The 19,402-nt window shown below is 44.4% G+C and overlaps 2 protein-coding genes across 2 annotated transcripts in view; one reads left to right on the top strand and one right to left on the bottom strand.

Moving 5' to 3' along the window:
• Positions 1-1,094: 1,094 nt before the first annotated feature.
• Positions 1,095-10,125, bottom strand: LOC149449085 (leucine-rich repeat-containing protein 14-like). Its single transcript, XM_089693695.1, has 4 exons — positions 9,895-10,125; positions 9,293-9,603; positions 6,080-6,709; positions 1,095-1,635 (listed from the first exon to the last, which is right to left on the bottom strand). The coding sequence occupies exons 1-4, from the start codon at positions 10,123-10,125 to the stop codon at positions 1,095-1,097; spliced, it is 1,713 nt and encodes a 570-aa protein (XP_089549821.1).
• Positions 10,126-15,628: 5,503 nt separating this feature from the next.
• The window catches only part of CUBN (cubilin), a 346,655-nt gene continuing 342,881 nt past the window's right edge, over positions 15,629-19,402 (top strand). Inside the window, exons 1-3 of the mRNA XM_089693694.1 lie at positions 15,629-15,651; positions 16,502-16,631; positions 16,711-16,806. Of these exons, the coding sequence (XP_089549820.1) occupies positions 15,629-15,651; positions 16,502-16,631; positions 16,711-16,806 (249 nt within the window). The remainder of the gene's footprint in view (positions 15,652-16,501; positions 16,632-16,710; positions 16,807-19,402) is intronic.

Here is a 19,402-nt window from a genome sequence, read left to right as displayed (position 1 = left end):
GGGGGGATGAATTACTATAGGGGGGGTGAATTACTATGGGGGATGAATTACTATGGGGGATGAATTACTATATGGGGGATGAATTACTATGGGGGATGAATTCCTATATGGGGGATGTATTTTCAGTTTTAAAAATGTGGCTCTCAAAATAAATTTCAATCGTGGTTTTGGCGAGATTTGGCTCAGTTGAAAAAAAAGGTTGCCCACCACTGGTCTAGGGTACCAGAAAATGCACTTTTACATATCTGATCTTCAGCTCTTACAGGCTCTCTCCGGGCTATAAGACCAGTTCCTATTCCCACCTATGCTCCAGTGGCCCTCTAAAATCATGAAATACAATTAAATCAAATAAAATCCCTGCATTACTCCCAGTTAGTACCTAAATAAAATCCTACTGCCAGGAGCAGCTACCACTATAGACTTGTAGTCACACCACAAAAACAATAAATTGTATATGTGACAAATAGAGAGGTAATCCATCTATCCAATAAACATACACAAAATGTTATCAAACACTCAATATAGTATTATATGAATCTTTTTGGTAACATTTTTTGCATGATTATTGGATAATAGGTGGAGCTCTTCACTATTTTTCATATATCAAATACAATGCAGGGCCTATAGCCATGCACTGGACAGGAGGACACCAAAGTACAGTCCACATGCTGGAGCATAGGGCAGAAGTTGGGATCAGATAAGTGAAGCATTTTTTCCGGTATCCACGATCAAAATGAGTGTCTAACCCTTACCGTGCCTGGCAAACCTCACTACAAGGTAAGATTTTTGCTTTCCCTAGAGATAGGCTCTTAGTAATAAATACCCCACCTTTTTGTTAGCCAATGAACTTAAAAAAAAAAAGTACCGTAGCTATTTTCTTAACAAAAAAAAAAGCCTCCTTTGCCATACATCACACTTGTCGGAGATACAGTACATGGTAACTGTGACACAGACAGCAATAAAAACTGACAGGTTCTAATTTTGCCTCGTTTAATCCACAAATAAAAAACTTGGCTGTTCCACTTTTATGCCTTTATGTAAAACAGTTCTGGGTGGAGTTGAGACTCAAGTCTGTATTTCAGTGGTTATCAGTGCTAGAGGTTCATGTAGACTGGATTTTGGAGAATGGACACTCTCGTCGTCCATACAATGTCTGTCCGCCCCGCCTTCGCCAATATCTCCTGCAGCTCTGCCAAGAGTCTATTGCGTTTCTCTGTGTCAATGAAGAAGAATGTACCATTAACATAACAGTCCTGTGGGTACGAATAGACCACCAGCTGGAGGTCCTGGAGCTGCAAACAGTTCTGAAAGAGACTCTTCAGTGCCTGAAAGGATAATGGATTCATGGAGAGTACCAGGCACCGCAAATGGGAACAGCGGCAGAGTGCGGGCACCAGGACCGACAGGGTGTGGTCACTTAGCCAGCACAAACGGATGTCCAGATAAAGGAGGGAGGAGGAGATGGCGGCCAGGAGCTGGAGGAAGGGAAGAAGGAGGTGCGCAGACAGGTTATGCCCTCTTAGGTCCAACTTTTTAAGGGTGGAGATGTGGAGGCTCTTAGACAAATAATATAAATCTACCGGGAGCAGGTCACAGTGTCCCAATTCCAAACTCTCCAGCGGCTCTTGTATTCCCCTGAAAAGAAAAAGTGTGCACAGCGTTACCATATTATTATTATTATACAGTATTTATAAAGCGCCAATAGTTCGCTCAGCGCTGTACATTACAAAGGGGGACAGAACATGTGACAGAACAATACCAATACAATGCAAAACATGAGGGGATCGAGGGCCCTGTTCTTTGGAGCTTACAATCTAGGAGGGAGGGGATGGTGGCACAGGAGGAGATAGCTGTGGGGGATGGAGTGGAGGGAAGCGTGGAGGAGGTCGGCAGATTAGCAGGGGGTGGGGTAGGCTTCCCTGAAGAGGTGGATTTTCAGGGTGCGCCTAAAGGAGAGGAGAGGAGGTGATAATCTGATGGGTTGGGGCAGGGAGTTCCAGAGGATGGGTGACACCCTGGAGAAGTCCTGGAGGCGGGCATGGGAGGAGACCAGGGAACTAGAGAGAAGGAGGTCTTGTGAGGAGCGGAGTGTGCGTGTTGGGTGGTACTTGGATATTAGGTCAGTGATGTAGTTCGGGGCAGTATGGTGGACGGCTTTGTACATCAGTGTTAGGATTTTGAATTTGATCCGTTGCGCAATCAAAAGCCAGTGGAGGGATTGGCAGAGGGGGGTGGCAGAAACGGAGTGGTTGGAAAGGTGAATGAGTCTGGCAGCCGTATTCAGGATCGACTGAAGCGGGGATAGCCAGCGGCGAGGCAGGCCAGTGAGGAGGGAGTTGCAGTAGTCGAGTCGTGATATGATGAGGGAGTGGATGAGCTGTTTAGTGGTTTCTGGGGTTAGGAACGTGCGGATTTTGGCGATGTTGCGGAAGTGGAGTCTGCACAAGTTACCATATAACGAATTCAGGAGCAATTCAGTCAGGTTAGGAGCTGGCAGCAATTTTAAAGGATCAAGAAGTAATATTTATTTTAACTATTTTTAGTTTTGGTTAGAATGGAGAGGGGTTAGAACCCCTGTCAGTTTTATTGCTGTCTGTGCCCCCGTTAGGGAGATCCCCTCTATTTGTCTTGTTTACCATTATCATTGAAAGTGAAAGTAAAAGAAAATCTCAAATTTTGGGTTGTCCGCAGAAAAGTAATAGAGGAGAAATCTTCCAATGGGGACACGAGTTCTGGTGACCTGGGGGTCCCAAAGGAATTCCCTTACTTTGCAGAGATTTCCTCTCCCTTCCTGTTTGGCTATGGAACAGGAAGTGAAGGAAAATCTCCATAATGGGTCAGATGGTAAAAAAAATCAGACAGGGGATATAACCCTCCCTTGCTCTATCCGAAATGAAAAAAAAAAGTTTTTCCTATAGTTCTATTTTAAGATGATGTCTGACATCCTGCCCTTATGTCTTCTAATGAGATCTCCCTGCCATAATTACCTGCTCTGTACCCGCCTACCTTTATGTGTTCCCACCCATTTTTGTGTGGCTTTGATAATTAAAATAGACCATGTAATTTTTTCTGAAAAGCTCTACCTTTTATCATTAAATAGCCATTTGAGCTCCAGTCCGATACCTGTGCCTATGATTTCTCCCCCTCCTCCAATGATTAGACTGTAACATTGTAATTTTGTAGCAGGTCACATTGTGAGAGGCTGTACAGGGGTTGATCTGTGTCAGACATTTGTAAATACAGCCAAGAACTGCACAGGCACCAGGATGGATTTACTTGATTTTGTTATCTCATCTCATCCTGGTAGTAGATTCTGACCCTGGATAATGCTTGAACAAAGATAGTGCTGTCCTTCCAGAGAGATAAGCTGCAGAAGACACTGGGGGAAATGTATAAAACTGGTATATCATGTGCAGCTGGGCATGGCAGCCAATCAGCTTCTAACTTTAGCTTGTTCAGTTAAGTTTTGACAATAAAACCTGGAAGCTGATTGGTTTCTGTGTGGAGCTGCTCCAGGTTTTGCACCATGCAGTTTTAATAAATAACCGCCGTTGTCGGGGAGTACTGTGATCTCTGTGAAAGGTAATAAATACCTGGAAATGTTACAATGAGGAGCCCGGGGCATAATTCACCCCCTTTAAGCCATTCTGCACTTTTTTTTTCTTACCTTGTGAACAAGATATATTGACAGCTAAGTCAGCCTTCCAGATCCATCGTCTTCACTGTTTCCAGGTGCGGTGGGCATGTGGCATAGCGTGGGTTGTCAGCACCCGGGGCGAGGCAAGTAATTTGTGCCCCCTATCCCATGAACTTTTAGATAACCGCACATTGATCACACCCCCAGATAACTCCGCATTCTGATCACACCCCCAGATACCTCCACCCTGATCACACCCCCAGATCCCCCCATCTCTACTCTGATCACACCCCCAAATTCCCTCCCCCATCCCTCCACTCTGGTCACAACTCCAGATCCCTCCACTGTGATTACACCACCAGATACCATATTCCTCCACTCTGATCACACCCCCAGATAGCTCTCCTCATCCCTCCACTCTGGTCACACCTCCAGATTCCCCCCCATCCCTCCACTCTGGTTACACCTCCATATTTCCCCCCATCCCTCCACTCTGGTCACACCTCCAGATTTCCCCCCATCCCTCCACTCTGGTTACACCTCCAGATCCCTCCACTGTGATCACACCACCAGATATCAGATCCCTCCACTCTGATCACACCCCCAGATAGCACTCCCCATCCCTCCACTCTGATCACACCTCCAGATCCCTCCACTGTGATCACACCACCAGATATCAGATCCCTCCACTCTGATCACACCCCCAGATAGCGCTCCCCATCCCTCCACTCTGACCACACCTCCAGATTCCCCCCCATCCCTCCACTCTGGTTACACCTCCAGATCCCTCCACTGTGATCACACCACCAGATATCAGATCCCTCCACTCTGATCACACCCCCAGATAGCACTCCCCATCCCTCCACTCTGATCACACCTCCAGATCCCTCCAATCTGATCACACCCCCAGATACCCCACCAGATCCCTCCACTCTGCCCCCCCCCGAATACCCCCTCCCCCATCACACACACAATCCACCCCACATCTCACTGGTCCTGCAGTACCAGGGACAAGAGGGTTAGCTGTGTCCTGTGTAAGCATTAGAATATCTCCAGCAGGATTTCCAGGGGTGGCAGCAGCTGCAGCAACCAGTGTGGAGCCTCCTTCACCCTGACCTCGTCCTCCGCCAGCATCCCAGGCCTAACTTTCCCCAGCACAGCATGGCGCCCACTTCCTGCAAACATTCGGGATCCAGCTCTGCCCACCACTCTGCCCTCCTCTGCATGCTTGGATTCGTTCTCTCTGCTTTCTCTGTGATAGCAACTAAATTAAAACCTCCACGCTGCACCCTCTCTCTTACCAGGCACTGGGTGGAGGTTTTAGTTTGCCTGGGTTATGTCTACATACCTCTAAATGTTGATCGCACTGGCTCCCCCCCTACGCCACTGCGGTTGGCCACTAATTTAGCACTGAAGATGTAGGTGCAGACTCTTCTTCTGGATCCCAAGAGAACCCTGCTGCTGGACAGCCAATAGTACGGTGACTAGATGTCCCCAGTTTCCAGGGACAGTCCACAATTTTGGGGGGCTGTCCCCAGGGAACAAAACAACCCTGATTTCCTCCCCTGTTAAAAGAAATTGTCCCCAGCTTTGATAATGGCTTCCACGACCCATGTTATTAAACCATACTCCCTTAAAGTGTAACTAAAGGCAAAACTTTTTTGTTTTAGTTTTGGATAGAGCGGAGAGGGATTCAAACACCTGTCAGTGTTTTTGCTGTCTGTGTCCCCGTTAGGAAGATTCACCCTCTCTATTTTTCCTGTTTACTGTTATCCTCAAATGTGAAAGTAAAAGAAAAGCTCACATTTTGGGTTGACACCAGAACACTAATAGATGGGAAATCTTCCAATAGGGACACATCTGGATTTCTTTGGACACTGTTGACACATCGGGATTTCCTCTCAATTCTTGTTTTGGCTATGGCACAGGAAGTGAAGGAAAACCTCCCCAATGGGATACAGGTGGCATAAAAAAAAACTGGTTATAAACCTCATTAACTCTATCCAAAATGGAAAAAAAAAGGTTTGCCTTTTGTTACACTTTAAGTCCCTCGCACTGTTAGCACATTTTGGCCACACCCAGCATTTGGAGAGCCACGCTTCACGTGCTATTATCATCCTCACCCCCTGCTCCACCCATGTCCTACCTTCAATAAAAGTGTACATGGTCAGTAAAAATCTGGTCACCTTAGCCAATAAGAAGTGTCCACGTCATCCCCAAAGTGATGTGGACACCTTGAAGAAGGACCCTGCCTTCTGTAAACATAGGAAGACAGAAGACTCTGGTTAGTTAGAAGATGATGAGAGATAGGGAAGCCTGAAGATCAGCTTTAACAAGAAATATAAACATGTATCTGATGACAGGTCCACTTTAAGTGCCTCCCTCCCAACACTTTACAATGCCATTTTCCATATTGTTTTTGAAGATACATCACCATCTCACCCCAGCAGCTGCTGCAAGCATCCTGCTAGGGAGGAAGATCTGAGGTTTAGCTCCTTCAGGGATCTCAGCTGTCTGATGATCGTGGTGAATTTCTTCATGGCGTCCTCTGTGCCAGGGGTTGGCCTCTGGATGCTGTCGAAGCAGCAGAGCAGTTTGAGGCTGCGCAGGGAGCGGAACTTCACCATGACAGGCAGAATGGTATTGAGCTCATCCAGGGTCTTACTGTACAGTTCAATCATGCGCACCCCTGTTGCGTTCAGGAGCTCCAGCAGCTCAACTGTGTTACACAAGGGCAGCATACAGACATGTAGGTTACGGCAATGCAGGTGTAGGGGTCCATGCATGCTCTTATGGAGTACCTCCTTTAGGATGGGGTACATTGTGCTGTATACAAAGAGGTCTATCCTAACCTCTACATAAACGGAGCTGAGGGAAGTGATTGGGGCCAATGTGGAATTGCTGACTTCCTGCTTCCTCAGCCTTGCTTGTGTGGCTTCATCACAACATCTCTTAGAGAGATCGATGCACGTCTTGGCCGGGGTCATTATGTGTGAACACAGACTATGGTGGAGTTCATTCAAGTTGAAGCCGTGGGCACCCGTCATGTCCAGTATGAGTAACTGCTGCCTCCTGCACAACAAGTGAGAAACATTACTATGAATGGAGCAATAGAAATGTATTGGATGTCGAGAAACTTCAAAACATAAGCTATTTCAGTTCAGAGTGGAGTACATCTTTAGGGCACCCCCATAAAGGAAATGTTTGCCTTTCTATCTAAAAAGAGAAATCCCAACCAAAAACTGATATTCTGGCCTTTGGCGGCTGCTGGAAACTTTCTAACTTTAAAACCCCATTCACACTTGTGCAACTTGTTATGCGACTTTGGAAATCAAAGTTACATGACAAGTGGTACCTCATGTTTTTCAACGATAACCATTCATATATGTGCGACTTAAAGTTGCAGAGACTTCAAAGTAGTTTATGTACTACTTTGGTCCGACTTTCAGGCAACTTGAAGGCCACAGACGTCAATGTTAACCCTCAAAAATTGCATTAAAGTGATACCTGAATGTTTTACATGCAACAGAGTGCAACAGCAGGTCTGACTTTACAGAGGGACAAGTCACATCCAAGTCACACCCATCCAAAGTTGTGTCAAAGTTGCACCAAAGTCGTACTCAAAAGGTGCACAACTTTAGAGTCCTACAAGTGTGAATGGAGCCCAAAGGAAACCTCTACAGAGGATGTAAGCTGCCACTGTAAAATTCTTCTGAAAATATAAATTCTCTAGCTGTCATGTTGGTCCAGTGGCTTTAAGCAACTGGCATATTCAAAAGATCAACATTGGCAATGTTATCTCTCGGTACAGGTTTCCCTAGGGAGTTGTGGAGATCTCTGTGCTGGGGCAAGTGACTCAGCAACACTAGACTCCGGCAATAATTGAGTGATACATTTTCTGGCCTTTTAGCTCAAAAGACATTCATGAAATGGTTCTGTGTGAGTTTTACTACATTTTACAGTTACAGTTGTGTTCAAAATAATAGCAGTGTGTTGAAAAAAGTGAATAAAGCTCAAAATCCTTCTAATAGCTTTTATTTCCATTCACACAAATGCATTGGGAACACGACACATTCTATTCCAAATCAAAACATGAAGAAAAACATATCAAATTTGTGTTGTTCCTCTAAAAAATTTGAAGAAAAGTGAATATTAGACTGTTCAAAAAAATTGCAGTGTTTGTATTCTTCTTTACAAACTCAAACATTCACTATATAAACTGAAAAATGTTTGAAGATTTTGCTTTCCTTTGAATCACTTAATGAATATTTAGTTGTAGTCGCACTGTTTCTGAGAACTGCTGTACATCTGTGTTGCATGGAGTCACCCAACTTCTGGCACCTGTGAACAGGTATTCCAGCCCAGGATGATTGGACTACATTCCACAGTTCTTCTCTATTTCTTGGTTTTGCCTCAGAAACTGCATTTTTGATGTCACCCCACAAGTTTTTTATTGGATTAAGATCCGGGGATTGGGCTGGCCACTCCATAACGTCAATCTTGTTGGTCTGGAACCAAGATGTTGCACGTTTACTGATGTGTTTGGGGTCGTTGTCTAGTTGGAACACCCATTTCAAGGGCATTTCCTCTTCAGCATAAGGCAGCATGACCTCTTCAAGTTTTCTGATGTATTCAAACTGATCCATGATCCCTGGTATGCGATAAATAGGCCCAATACCGTAGTATGAGAAACATCCCCATATCACGATGCTTGCGCAACCATGCTTCACTGTCTTCACAGTGTACTGTGGCTTGAATTCAGTGTTTGGGGGTCGTCTGACAAACTGTCTCCGGCCACTAGACCCAAAAAGAACAATCTTACTTTCATCAGTCCACAAAATGTTGCGCCATTTCTCTTTAGGCCAGTTAATGTGCTCTTTGGCAAATTGTAACCTCTTCAGCACATGTCTTTTTTTCAACAGTGGGACTTTGCGGGGGCTTCTTGCAGATAGCTTGGCTTCACATAGGCGTCTTCTAATTGTAACAGTACTCACAGGGAACTTTACACCTTCTTTGATCTTCCTGGGGCTGATTGTTGGCTGAGTCCTTGCCAGTTTGGCTATTCTTCTTTCCATTTGAATGGTAGTTTTTCGCTTTCTTCCACGTCTTACAGGTTTTGGTTGCCATTTTAAAGCATTTGCGATCATTTTAGCTGAGCAGCCTATCATTTTCTGCACTTCATTATATGTTTTCCCCTCTTTAATCAACTTTTTAATCAAGGTACGCTGTTCTTCTGAACAATGTCTGGAACGACCCATTTTCCTCAGAATTTCAGAGAGAAATGCACTGTAACCAGCATGTACAACATTTGCTGCCTTCCTTCCTTAAATAAGGGCAATAATTGCCACCTGTTTTTCAAAGAATGAATGACCTCACTAATAGAACTCCACACTGCTATTATTTTGAACATGCCCCTTTCAATTAGTGATTCAATTACACAGAATCAGCAGCATGCATGTCATGACTGTTGGGTCTGTTGGATTTCTATTACTCTACTACACCTGCTAGTAAATTATTTTCCATGTAGAAATATCATTTCTACCAAAAACAGTGATTGATCAGGTTAGTGATGTCTAACTGCTATTATTTTGAACACAACTGTATGTCCCCTCTCCCAGGTGTCTCAATCCTCCTCCTCTCGGATCAGTCAGTTACCTCTCCTGACTCTCTTTACTCAGGTAAGCCATAACACCCTTTATGACGGCTTCCGTGGACACACAGTTGTAATATAGGTGGAACTGGCCGAGGTTGTTTCCTAGCAGTGCCTGGAAGCTGAGGTTTGAGAAGGGCCATCGCTGCACCAAGTCCTGCAGTACCGAAGTCTTCTTCCCTAGGAAGGCAGCAGTGAAGAGTGGCGGGTAGAGACTGCAGGGAATGGAGTCCAACAACATGCGGAAGGAGGCTTGGTCACTCACCACCTTCTGTGCGCACAAACATGCCAGAGATGGCATGGCTTTTCGTTGTTCCTGAAAAGACAAACACAACACTCAGCAAGACAATATAAGGGAAAATGTATTGTTGGTTTCTATTATATTTGACATAATATTAGACCTTTCTGCTGTCTTTGATATAGTTGACCACACACTCCTGAAAAAAAATTCCACTTTCTTGGCCTCCAAAACTCTGCTCCCTATTGGTTCTCCTATCTATCTAAGCGCTCCTTCAGTGTCACCTAAAACCCTATTTCCTCCTCAATTCTTTCTCTTTCTGTAGGGGTCTCCAAAGGCTCTGTCTTTGGACCCCTTTTCTTTATCTACACTTTCTCCCTTGGTCAGTTGACAACCTTGCATGGCTTCTAATGCCATCTCTATGTTGACGACACCCAAATTTATCTCTCCACTCCACCAGTTCACCACTTTCAGTCTCTTCAGCGCATCACCAGTTTGCTCAACCGTTTCACAAATTAGTTCAAAACTGAACTCATAATATTTTCTACGCCCAACTTTTCCATCAAGGTCAATACCACAACTATCAGTTCCACCCTTCATGTCAAGTGTTAAGTGTATTCCTAGACTCTGACCCCTCCTTTCAGTCTTCCTTGCCATCATTGTCCAAATTTTGCCACCTTCACCTCTACATTTCTAAAATAAGTACCTTCTTAACCATTGACACCAACAAGCTACTAATTCTCTCGTTTTAACTATACAACCCCCTCCTTATTGACCAACCTCTACACCGGCTATGCCTCCTTCAGTCTTTCATAATTGGTACTGCCAGGCTCTTCAACCTCCCCAACCGCTCAGTGTCCACCACCCCTCTCTGCCCACCACCCCTCCACTGGCTTCTGCTGGCCCAAAAAATAAAATTCTAAACTCTAATAATAACATGCAAAGCCATCCGCAACTCTGCCCAGAGCTACATCACCATCCTTGTCTCTAAACCATTTTCTTTGCTCCTATAAAGACCTCCTGTTATCTAGATTCCTTGTCACTTTCTCCCATGTTCACCTCCAGGACATCTGTAGAGCCTCTCCCATCCTCTAGAATTCCCTAGCTCAAACTGATCTTTTCAGGGAAGCCTATCCCACCTCTGCTGTACTTTTTCCAGCAACTCATCCCTACATAGGTATTATCCTTTTGTATTACTTGCACCTCCCTTTTAAATTGTAAGCTCTCACAAGCAAAGCCCTCCTAAAACTCTTGTCTTGAATTTTATCATGAGTGTACTGTATCCCTTTATAATATATTTTTAGCATCCTCATAGATGTAGTGTAGGTTGTTTGGTACATTTAGTAGTACATTTTAGCTCCTCTGTAATCATTGGAACAGGGATTGATTGTTTAGGCCTGCTCAGTGTTTTACAGGCTGCTGCTCTGATTACTTCCCCCTGTATTCTAGAGGATTCTATAATTATAGTTGGAGGAAGAACAGCGTGGGCAGCTTGAATATTTATGAAACTCTAACCAATCCATGGAGAGTTTGCCCAGTAGGTGGTGGTAATACTCATAAAAGGTTTGAGGCCTGAAACTGCAGGGCAGTGTGTTCCTGGGTCCAGTCCTGCTGGAGGAGACCCCCTGTGCAGGGACTCTACCCCTGGGGTTAGGCTTAGCTGGGAGGCCTATTTGCAAGCTTAGAGCGGTTCTTCACTCTGGGAAAAGAAAAATTAAAAGTCAGCAGCTAGAAATCCTGTAGCTGCTGTTTTTTAATAAAAAGACACTTACATGTCCAAGGATCCAGCGCTATCCTCACCCAGACTGGTTATTCACTAGCCTTTTGGCTCTCAGCATCGGCATCCCAACTGTGGGCAGCCGGCTATGCTGCTTTCGGCTTCACAGCCGGCTACCTACTGCATATGCGCGAGCCGTGCTGCACTTTTTGAATGGTCCCACAGTCTCTTGGGACCCATGATGTGTCCCAGAGGACTACAGGGAGGAAGTGGGAGGAAAACTTACACTTGGATCACTTAGGCTTTTCGAAGGAAATGGGAGTGGGTGCCTGTCAAAACCAGGTATCAGGCCCCTCCCAAAAAATGACAGGCAAAATATGGTGGGGGGGGGAGGAGGATTTCCGCTCTATGTCCTGGAATCAATTTGTGTTAAGAGAGAGCTCACTGGAGTCAGAAGGAAGATGAGGGAAAGTGCATCGAGCTCTCCTAAGTTGGTCTGAGCGTGCATCTCCCTCACTGTAAAGGGCCTGGTGGACGTCGGAAGGAGCCAACCAATAATCCTGTGGTCCATGTGCTAGAGAGTGAGTGACTGCAGCTTTTGGTCTCTGGGAGAATTCATAGTCACAATCAGCATAAAAGATTCTATGCAACATTTATGTACAGTTCAGCAAAATAGATAGGGATTCCTCAACGTGTCCTGTTCTTCAGTTCTGGGGTATCCCATGCTCCTTCACCCTATCCAAGTTCTATGTTTAAAAAAAAAACTACAAAAAAAAAGACACCCCCTAGATTGTTCTTTTGAGCCAGTTGGAAGAGTGTAGAAAATGCCATGTGCCCAGCATTGTGTGCTCTAGCTGGGGAAATAAGGGGAAGGGGAATAAGTTCACCAGCTGCTCCTTGGTGAGGGTGCAATACATATTATAAAGCCCCAATTCCTGCACCTTCACATCTTAAATCAACCTAAACTTTTGCACCTTCACACCTCAGATCAACCCCATTTCCTGCACCTTCAGGAATCAGATCACCCTAAATTCCTGCATCTTCACACCTCCAATCAGCTCTATTTGCTGCACCTTTAGACCTCGGATCAGCCCAAATTCCTGCACCCTCCCCTCAGATCAGCCTCAATTTTTGCAACTTCAGACCTAAGGTCAGCACCCATTCCTGCACCTTCATACTCAGATCAGCTTCAATTGCTGCACCCTTAGAACTCAGATCAGCTTGTATTGATGATATCTTGGTTATGAATAAGCGCTATGGAGCGTGAAACACGCCAACTTTTTTCCATACTATCACATGTGTGCTTTTATGTTGTAATATTGATTTTCACTATGCTTCAATAAATCCACACGTTTTAGTGGCAGACAAAAAATTTTCTGATTTCCTGTTGTCTCCGTGCACCTCTGTGGGTGTTGCATAGGATCCTGTCACACCACCTGGAGCGATGTTTCTCCTACTTGGATTATCAGATCAGCTTGTATTGCTACACTTTCATACCTTAGATATGTAGCACCCTCCTAGATAAATTAAAAGATTGTGGTGCATTATCTCATCATAAATAGAACCATAAGCTTTGAAAAGGCAAAGTGACAGTCCAAAAGAAATAAAATTTAACAGATAGTAAACGTCCAATCCAGTATATGTTGCATTATCATCCAGCCATAATCAACACCGTGCTTGACTTGTGGCCCCACTCCATGCTCACCTTGACCATTGACCCATAAATTATAATAGGCCATAAACACGCTTTATAAGGAAAATGTGTCTAAATTTCTGAGACCTGAAGTAGGAGTGATCTGGGTTCTTCAGTAAGTTGGCTGAGGGGAGCTATCTGCCAAAGATCTGTCTGGTATCACCGGAGGGCATCCCTTAAAACTTTGGAAGGAGGCTGAAAAGGGGAGGTCTTCTATCTGCTCCAGCAAGGACTTCATTGAAAGTCAACTATGAAAGCTCAACTAAGAGATCAGATAGTGTCCTTGTTGTAATTTGTTCTATTCTTGGAGTATCCTGCTAAATTCCCCATTCCTATCCAAGTTCTCTAATAAAACAACAAAACCAAACATCACCTAGACTGTTTATTGGAGACAGTGAGCGAAATTGTGTGCGCACCTGGCTGTGGGAGAATACCTTGTGCATGGCTGCAGGGCGAATACAGAGAAGACCTGGGCAAAGGTACAGTGGCTTCTACAGGGGAAGTGTTACAGATAGGTCCCAATTCCTGCACCTTCAAACCTCAGATACAGCTATTTCCTGTATATTCACACCTCAGACCATCACAAATTCCTGCACTTTCACATCTCAGACCATCACCAATTCCTGAACTTTCACATCTCAGACCATCACCAATTGCTGCACTTTCACACCTCAGACCATCACCAATTCCTGCACTCTCATATTTCAGACCGTCACCAATTCCTGCACTTTCACATCTCAGACCGTCACCAATTCCTGCACTCTCACATATCAGACCATCACCAATTTCTGCACTTTCACATCTCAGACCATCACTAATTCCTGCACTTTCACATCTCAGACCATCACCAATTCCTGCACTCTCACATATCAGACCATCACCAATTCCTGCACTTTCACATATCAGACCATCACCAATTCCTGCACTCTCACATATCAGACCATCACCAATTCCTGCACTTTCACACATCAGACCATCACCAATTCCTGCACTTTCACACATCAGACCATCACCAATTCCTGCACTTTCACATCTCAGACCATCACCAATTCCTGCACTTTCACATCTCAGACCATCACCAATTCTTGCACTTTCACATCTCAGACCATCACCAATTCCTGCACTTTCACATCTCAGACCATCACCAATTCCTGCACTTTCACATCTCAGACCATCACCAATTCCTGCACTTTCACATCTCAGACCATCACCAATTGCTGCACTTTCACACCTCAGACCATCACCAATTCCTGCACTTTCACATCTCAGACCATCACCAATTCCTGCACTTTCACATCTCAGACCATCACCAATTGCTGCACATTCACACCTCAGACCATCACTAATTCCTGCACTCTCACACCTCAGACCATCACCAATTCCTGAACTTTCAAACCTCAGATCAGCACCAATTCACCAATTCCTGCACCTTTAGAACTCAGATCAGCTTGAGTTTTTCTACTTTTATCTAATCCCCAATTCCTGCAACTTTTTTTATTTCCCCCCCAGAGATTCCTTTTTCCATTGGCCCCTGGTCAGGCTGCTATATTTTCATTCTCTCTATGCCTCCTAGACCTATGAAGTCCTGGGCGAGTCTCTGCCCCATGCACACACACACACTGCCTGTATGCAGCACTCTCAGCGGTTGTTGTACAGAGCGGGAGAGGAGCCCCACATAAGACTCTATAGGTCGCAGCAGCACAGAGGGGATGCGAAGATAGTAGCATGGCAGGGGAACAAATGAAATAGGAACCTCTAAAAAACACATTATGTTGCATATTATATTATTTTATGCACAACCTATTTTATGTTATGTTGTTTAGGTTATTTTCTTTTTATCTGATTTAGGGCAAAGAACATTTTTACTTTATGGGCTCATTTATCCTTATTATTATTATTATTTATATAGTGCCAACAGTTTGCTCAGTGCTTTACAATATAGAGGGAGACAATACAGCAACAATACAGTTCAATACAAGAGGGTTAGGTGGGCCCTGCTCTTTGGAGCTTACAATCTAAGATTTAAAAGTTCAAATTTCAGCTCCCATTAACACACCTAATGCATTAAGCCGCGTTAACAGTGCGTTTTGACGTATTCGCGTCATGTTAAAAAATGCTTGCCAGATGCCCCCTCTGTGTTTTTCTATTGTATGGATTTTATATATTATCATCTCAGCTATTTGTTGTAAACGCCATGGGCGTGTTTGTGGTGTGCTTGCAATGCACTTGCAGCGTATTTACATTGATGTAATGGATAAAAATGTTTGGGGAGCAGTAAGGCCTAGCAAACGACACGTGTTGGGTCAATTGTGACACTATACTAGCATGACCATGTGAACAAAAATGAGCCATGCAATGTACACAATTATTAAAGACTTTCGAGGAGTTTCAAAAATGGTCATGAATCGCCTGTCTTTGCAGGTAGTGTTTTGTGCAATTTAATGTAACTTAGCCTAATATAATTTTAACCCCTTCACGCTAGTGCCTCCTGACCCTTTAAGAGTTTCAGAAGCCGGGAGGCGGGGTTTAGGGTCATGTGGCCGCCGTGACACGCCATCACCGCAGTCACATGATTGGGAAAGGTCCCAATCGAAAGAGGAGATCGGGACCTTTCCGTGAGTACCGGACATGTGTGCTGGGAGCATGCAGGGCGGGCACTCTCGGCACATATGTCCTTTTTTAATAGAACGCAAATGTGCGGATGCTCGGCTTCTAGGCCCAGATGCGGGGAGGCCGCACATTTGCATTCGGCCGGTGTGAAGAGGTTAACCACTTGCCCTCCTGAGGATTTACCCCCTTCCTGACCAGGCCATTTTTTTCATTACAGCGCTGCGTTACTTTAACTGCCAATAGCGCAGTCATGTAGCGCTGCACCCAAATGAAATGTACGTCCTTTTTTTCCCATTAATTGAGCTTTCTTTCAGTGATATTTGATTGCCTGTTTATTTTTTATTTTTGCGCTATAAAAAATTTTTGAGAAAAAACAATATTTTTGACTTTTTGCTATTAAACATGTCAAGTAAAAAATTATAAAAATCTAATTTCGTCATAAATTTAGGCCAAAATGTATTCTGCTACATGTCTTTGCTAATAAAAAATCCCAATACGTGTAAATTAGTTGGTTTGTGTGAAAGTTATAGTGTTTACAAATGGTGGTAGAGATACTGGGATTTTTTTTCTTAAATTTTTACTAGTAATGGCGGTGATCAGCGACTTATTGCGGGACTGTGGCGGGCATTCTGACACTGGGGGGGAACTGACTTGGTATCACTGACATCCCCAGTGACACCAATACAGTGATCAGTACTAATAAAAAGCACTGACACTGTACTAATGGCACTTGGCAGGAAGGGGTGAATATGAGAGGCGATCAAAGTGTGTGCTGTTTTACAGTGGGCTGTGTCTGTGCTTTCAACTGTAAGCAGTGTGCAGGAGCTGACAGGGGACAGAACTATAGGGGGGCCCAAATCAACAGCATCCCCTAAGGGGGTAGTGCTACACATAAATTATTATTTAATGTTATAACTGCTCCAAGTGAAATAAGAAACTTTTTTTTTCCCCAACAGACCTCGGATGTCCTCAGAAGATGGAAACTTAATATTTTCAGTAAGCCAGACAAAATGTATTGAATTCAAGACTGGCGTGTATGGGAAAATAAAGGTTAATGATGATGACCTGTCTGATCTGCTGACTCAGGTAACCAGCCACCAATGAATGTCAATAATGATAACCCCGAGGCAACGTCAGGCTGAAATCATCTTATTCTGTATTTCAGATACACAAAAACAGAGAAGAAATTTCTGTATTAAAAGCAAATGTTCTTGGACACAACCAGAGTGTTTCCAACCAGCTTGCTCAGCTCAATACAAAGGTAAAGCTTTACTTATTGCTGGCTGTGGTTTGGCAAAGTTAAAATGTAAAGGGAACCTGTCTCCCAAGCACATGAGATAGAAGCTATTTTCTTTCCTGTGAATGGACAGTGAAAAGAGAAGCAGCACACGGATGAGCTCATCACTTCTCCCATGCCAGTTTAAGCTCTGTTAAACAGAGTGAAAGTGGCTGATACCATGTGAAGTTAAAGTGGAGCTCCACCCAAAAGGGGAAGTTCCGCTTTAAGGCTTTGTCCCCTGCTTCCCATTAAGGATTGGCACCTTTAGAGAGCAGGTGGGGGGGTACCCAAATTTGACAGGTTCCCACTCCTACTGCGATCACCTAGGTGATCGGAAGCAAATGTTGTCCTCCCTCCCCGTAGTCTTCTGGGACACTTGACATATCCCACAAGACTACAGGACCATTCACAAGGCGTGGGCACTCAGCTCTGAAGCCGCAAGCTATCACAGCTGGGTGCCAACACTGAAGATACCGGTGTCGGGGAGCGAGGAACACCAGTGAAAGGGACTGCAGTGAGCAAAAAACCTTTATACAAATAAAAATTGACAATTGGTCTTTTGCTTTTGCTACTTTTTCTCTGCCACTAAAGTCCCATGGGGATTTCCATGTACCTTTTAGGTCTTAGGGAGACAGAAAAGATGGCCACTCATGTGCTCAAGCCTGTTCAGGACAGTAGGTTGAGGCAGGAAGAAACTCACCTCCATTGTAGGCCGAATACCAAAGGTCGTTGGCACACTGTTGATGTCGTTATTTTCATAAAACTTTGTTGTTTGAGACGAGCACACTGGAGGCTGTGCATGGGACCTCCCTTTTCAGCTGTAGGCCGGGGAATCTCCGCCCCTCTCTAGCTAGGATGTTGTTGGTTCTGACGTTGATAGTGTCATAGCAACAGGGAACCAATCACTGGTGGCCAGGAGAATCCCAGGCCGACAGCAGAAAGTAAACAAAGGGGATGGAATGCTGGTTGATGTCATTACCAAAATATGACCCCAGCCATATGTCAGCCAGCATCCTGCCACTTTGTTTACTTTCAGCCACCACCTGGGGAATCTCCATTGGCGTCCTAGCAACCAATAAGCCCTGTCATATTAACCGATTCCCGGCCGCCCTATAGCAGAAGTACTGCTACAGGGAAGCCGGGCCGCTCAAAATCACGACCTATCTGAGCCGCCATTAGTGGCTACAGCTGTCGATCACCGGGTCCTGGCCACAGATTCCCTGCCTGCAGCCAATGATCGCTGAGGAACACTGACAGAGAGGTCTGCATGTAAACAATACAGATCTCTCCCCTGTCAGTACCAGCATGCTACTTTGTATGGCTCTGCATAGCAGAGCCATACAACACAGCGTGCTTACACAGTAAAGCACATACAGACAAAATAGTAGAACAGCACGCAGTTAACCCTTTGATTGCCCCAGATGTTAACCCCTTCCTGCCCAGTGCCATTAGTGCAGTGTCAGTGCTTTTTATTGGTACTGATCACTGTATTAGTGTCAGTGGGGATGTCAGTGACACCAAGTCAGTTCCCCCAAATGTTGGAATGCCCTCTGCAGTCCTACTATAAATTGCTGATCGCCGCCATTACTAGTATAAAATAAAAAAAAATAATTCCAGTATCAATACCGCCATTTGAAAACGATATAATTTTCATGTAAACTAATTAATTTACACATATTGAGATTTTTTTTTAGCAAAGACATGTAGCAGAATACATTTTGGCCTAAATTTATGACAAAATTTGATTTTTTAAAATTTTTTTACTGGAGATGTTTAATAGCAAAAAGTCAAAAATATTGCAGGTTTTTTTTTCAAAATTGTCGTTTTTTTTTTCTTTGTTTATAGTGCAAAAAATAAAAAACGTACAGTCGATCAAATACCACCAAAAGAAATCTCCATTTTGGGGGAAAAAAAGGGACATGTATTTTTATTTGGGTGCAGCGTTGCATGACCGCACAATTGTCAGTTAAACTAAAGCAGCGCCGTATTGCAAAAAATGCCCTGGTCAGAAAGGGGGGTAAATCCTCTGGAGGGCAAGTGGTTAATGGCAGCTTTCCTTCATTCCTGTGCAAATCACATGCAATTTGTGTGCGGTACAATTTGAGACATTATGTATGGCTTCAATTGCACTGCACCCGCACTAAAAAGGTGCAAGACCCTTTTTTGGGTCCGCACTAAAATCGGGTCGCATGGGTATTCACACCTATGTGATCTGATTCTGTACATCGCACCACATGTTGCGGATCGATTTCAGGGTGTTGTTAATTTAACATACACACCCGCATTGGTTGGCACGAACAGGGTGCGATTCTGATGCGGCGCGCAATTCACACAGAAAACGCTGCAAATTCCACACTGCATCGGTGTGAACCCAGACTTAATCTGTCGCAGCCATAGCAACGGGTTCTAAAAGTTGCGGTGGTAAGAATTTCCTGAATCTAGCGCATGTGTCAGAACTGGAAACTGTCACAAAGGTGCAGGTCATGTTATAGGGGCCATACTGCCAGAAATGTGTCATTATTGCTTTATTATTCACCTGTAGGTCTCCAATGGAGAGATTTCCACTTTCTTCCTGTAC

Source organism: Staurois parvus, unplaced genomic scaffold (genome assembly GCF_062004578.1).
Source record: "Staurois parvus isolate SC_StPar_1 unplaced genomic scaffold, SC_StPar_1.0 ptg000636l, whole genome shotgun sequence".
Lineage (NCBI taxonomy): Eukaryota > Metazoa > Chordata > Amphibia > Anura > Ranidae > Staurois > Staurois parvus.
Note: the sequence above shows the minus strand (reverse complement) of the source record. Positions and strands in the feature narration are given on the sequence as shown.

What these genes read in the sequence shown, in the direction of transcription:
- LOC149449085 (XM_089693695.1), bottom strand. Translation starts at nt 10,125, where the DNA reads ATGAAGGGTGGAACTGATAGTTGTGGTATTGACCTTGATGGAAAAGTT. An exon ending in AACTGACCAAGGGAGAAAGT is followed by an intron (nt 9,604 to 9,894) that starts GTAGATAAAGAA and finishes TTGTCTTTTCAG; the next exon opens with GAACAACGAAAAGCCATGCC. An exon ending in AGTAAAGAGAGTCAGGAGAG is followed by an intron (nt 6,710 to 9,292) that starts GTAACTGACTGA and finishes CTTGTTGTGCAG; the next exon opens with GAGGCAGCAGTTACTCATAC.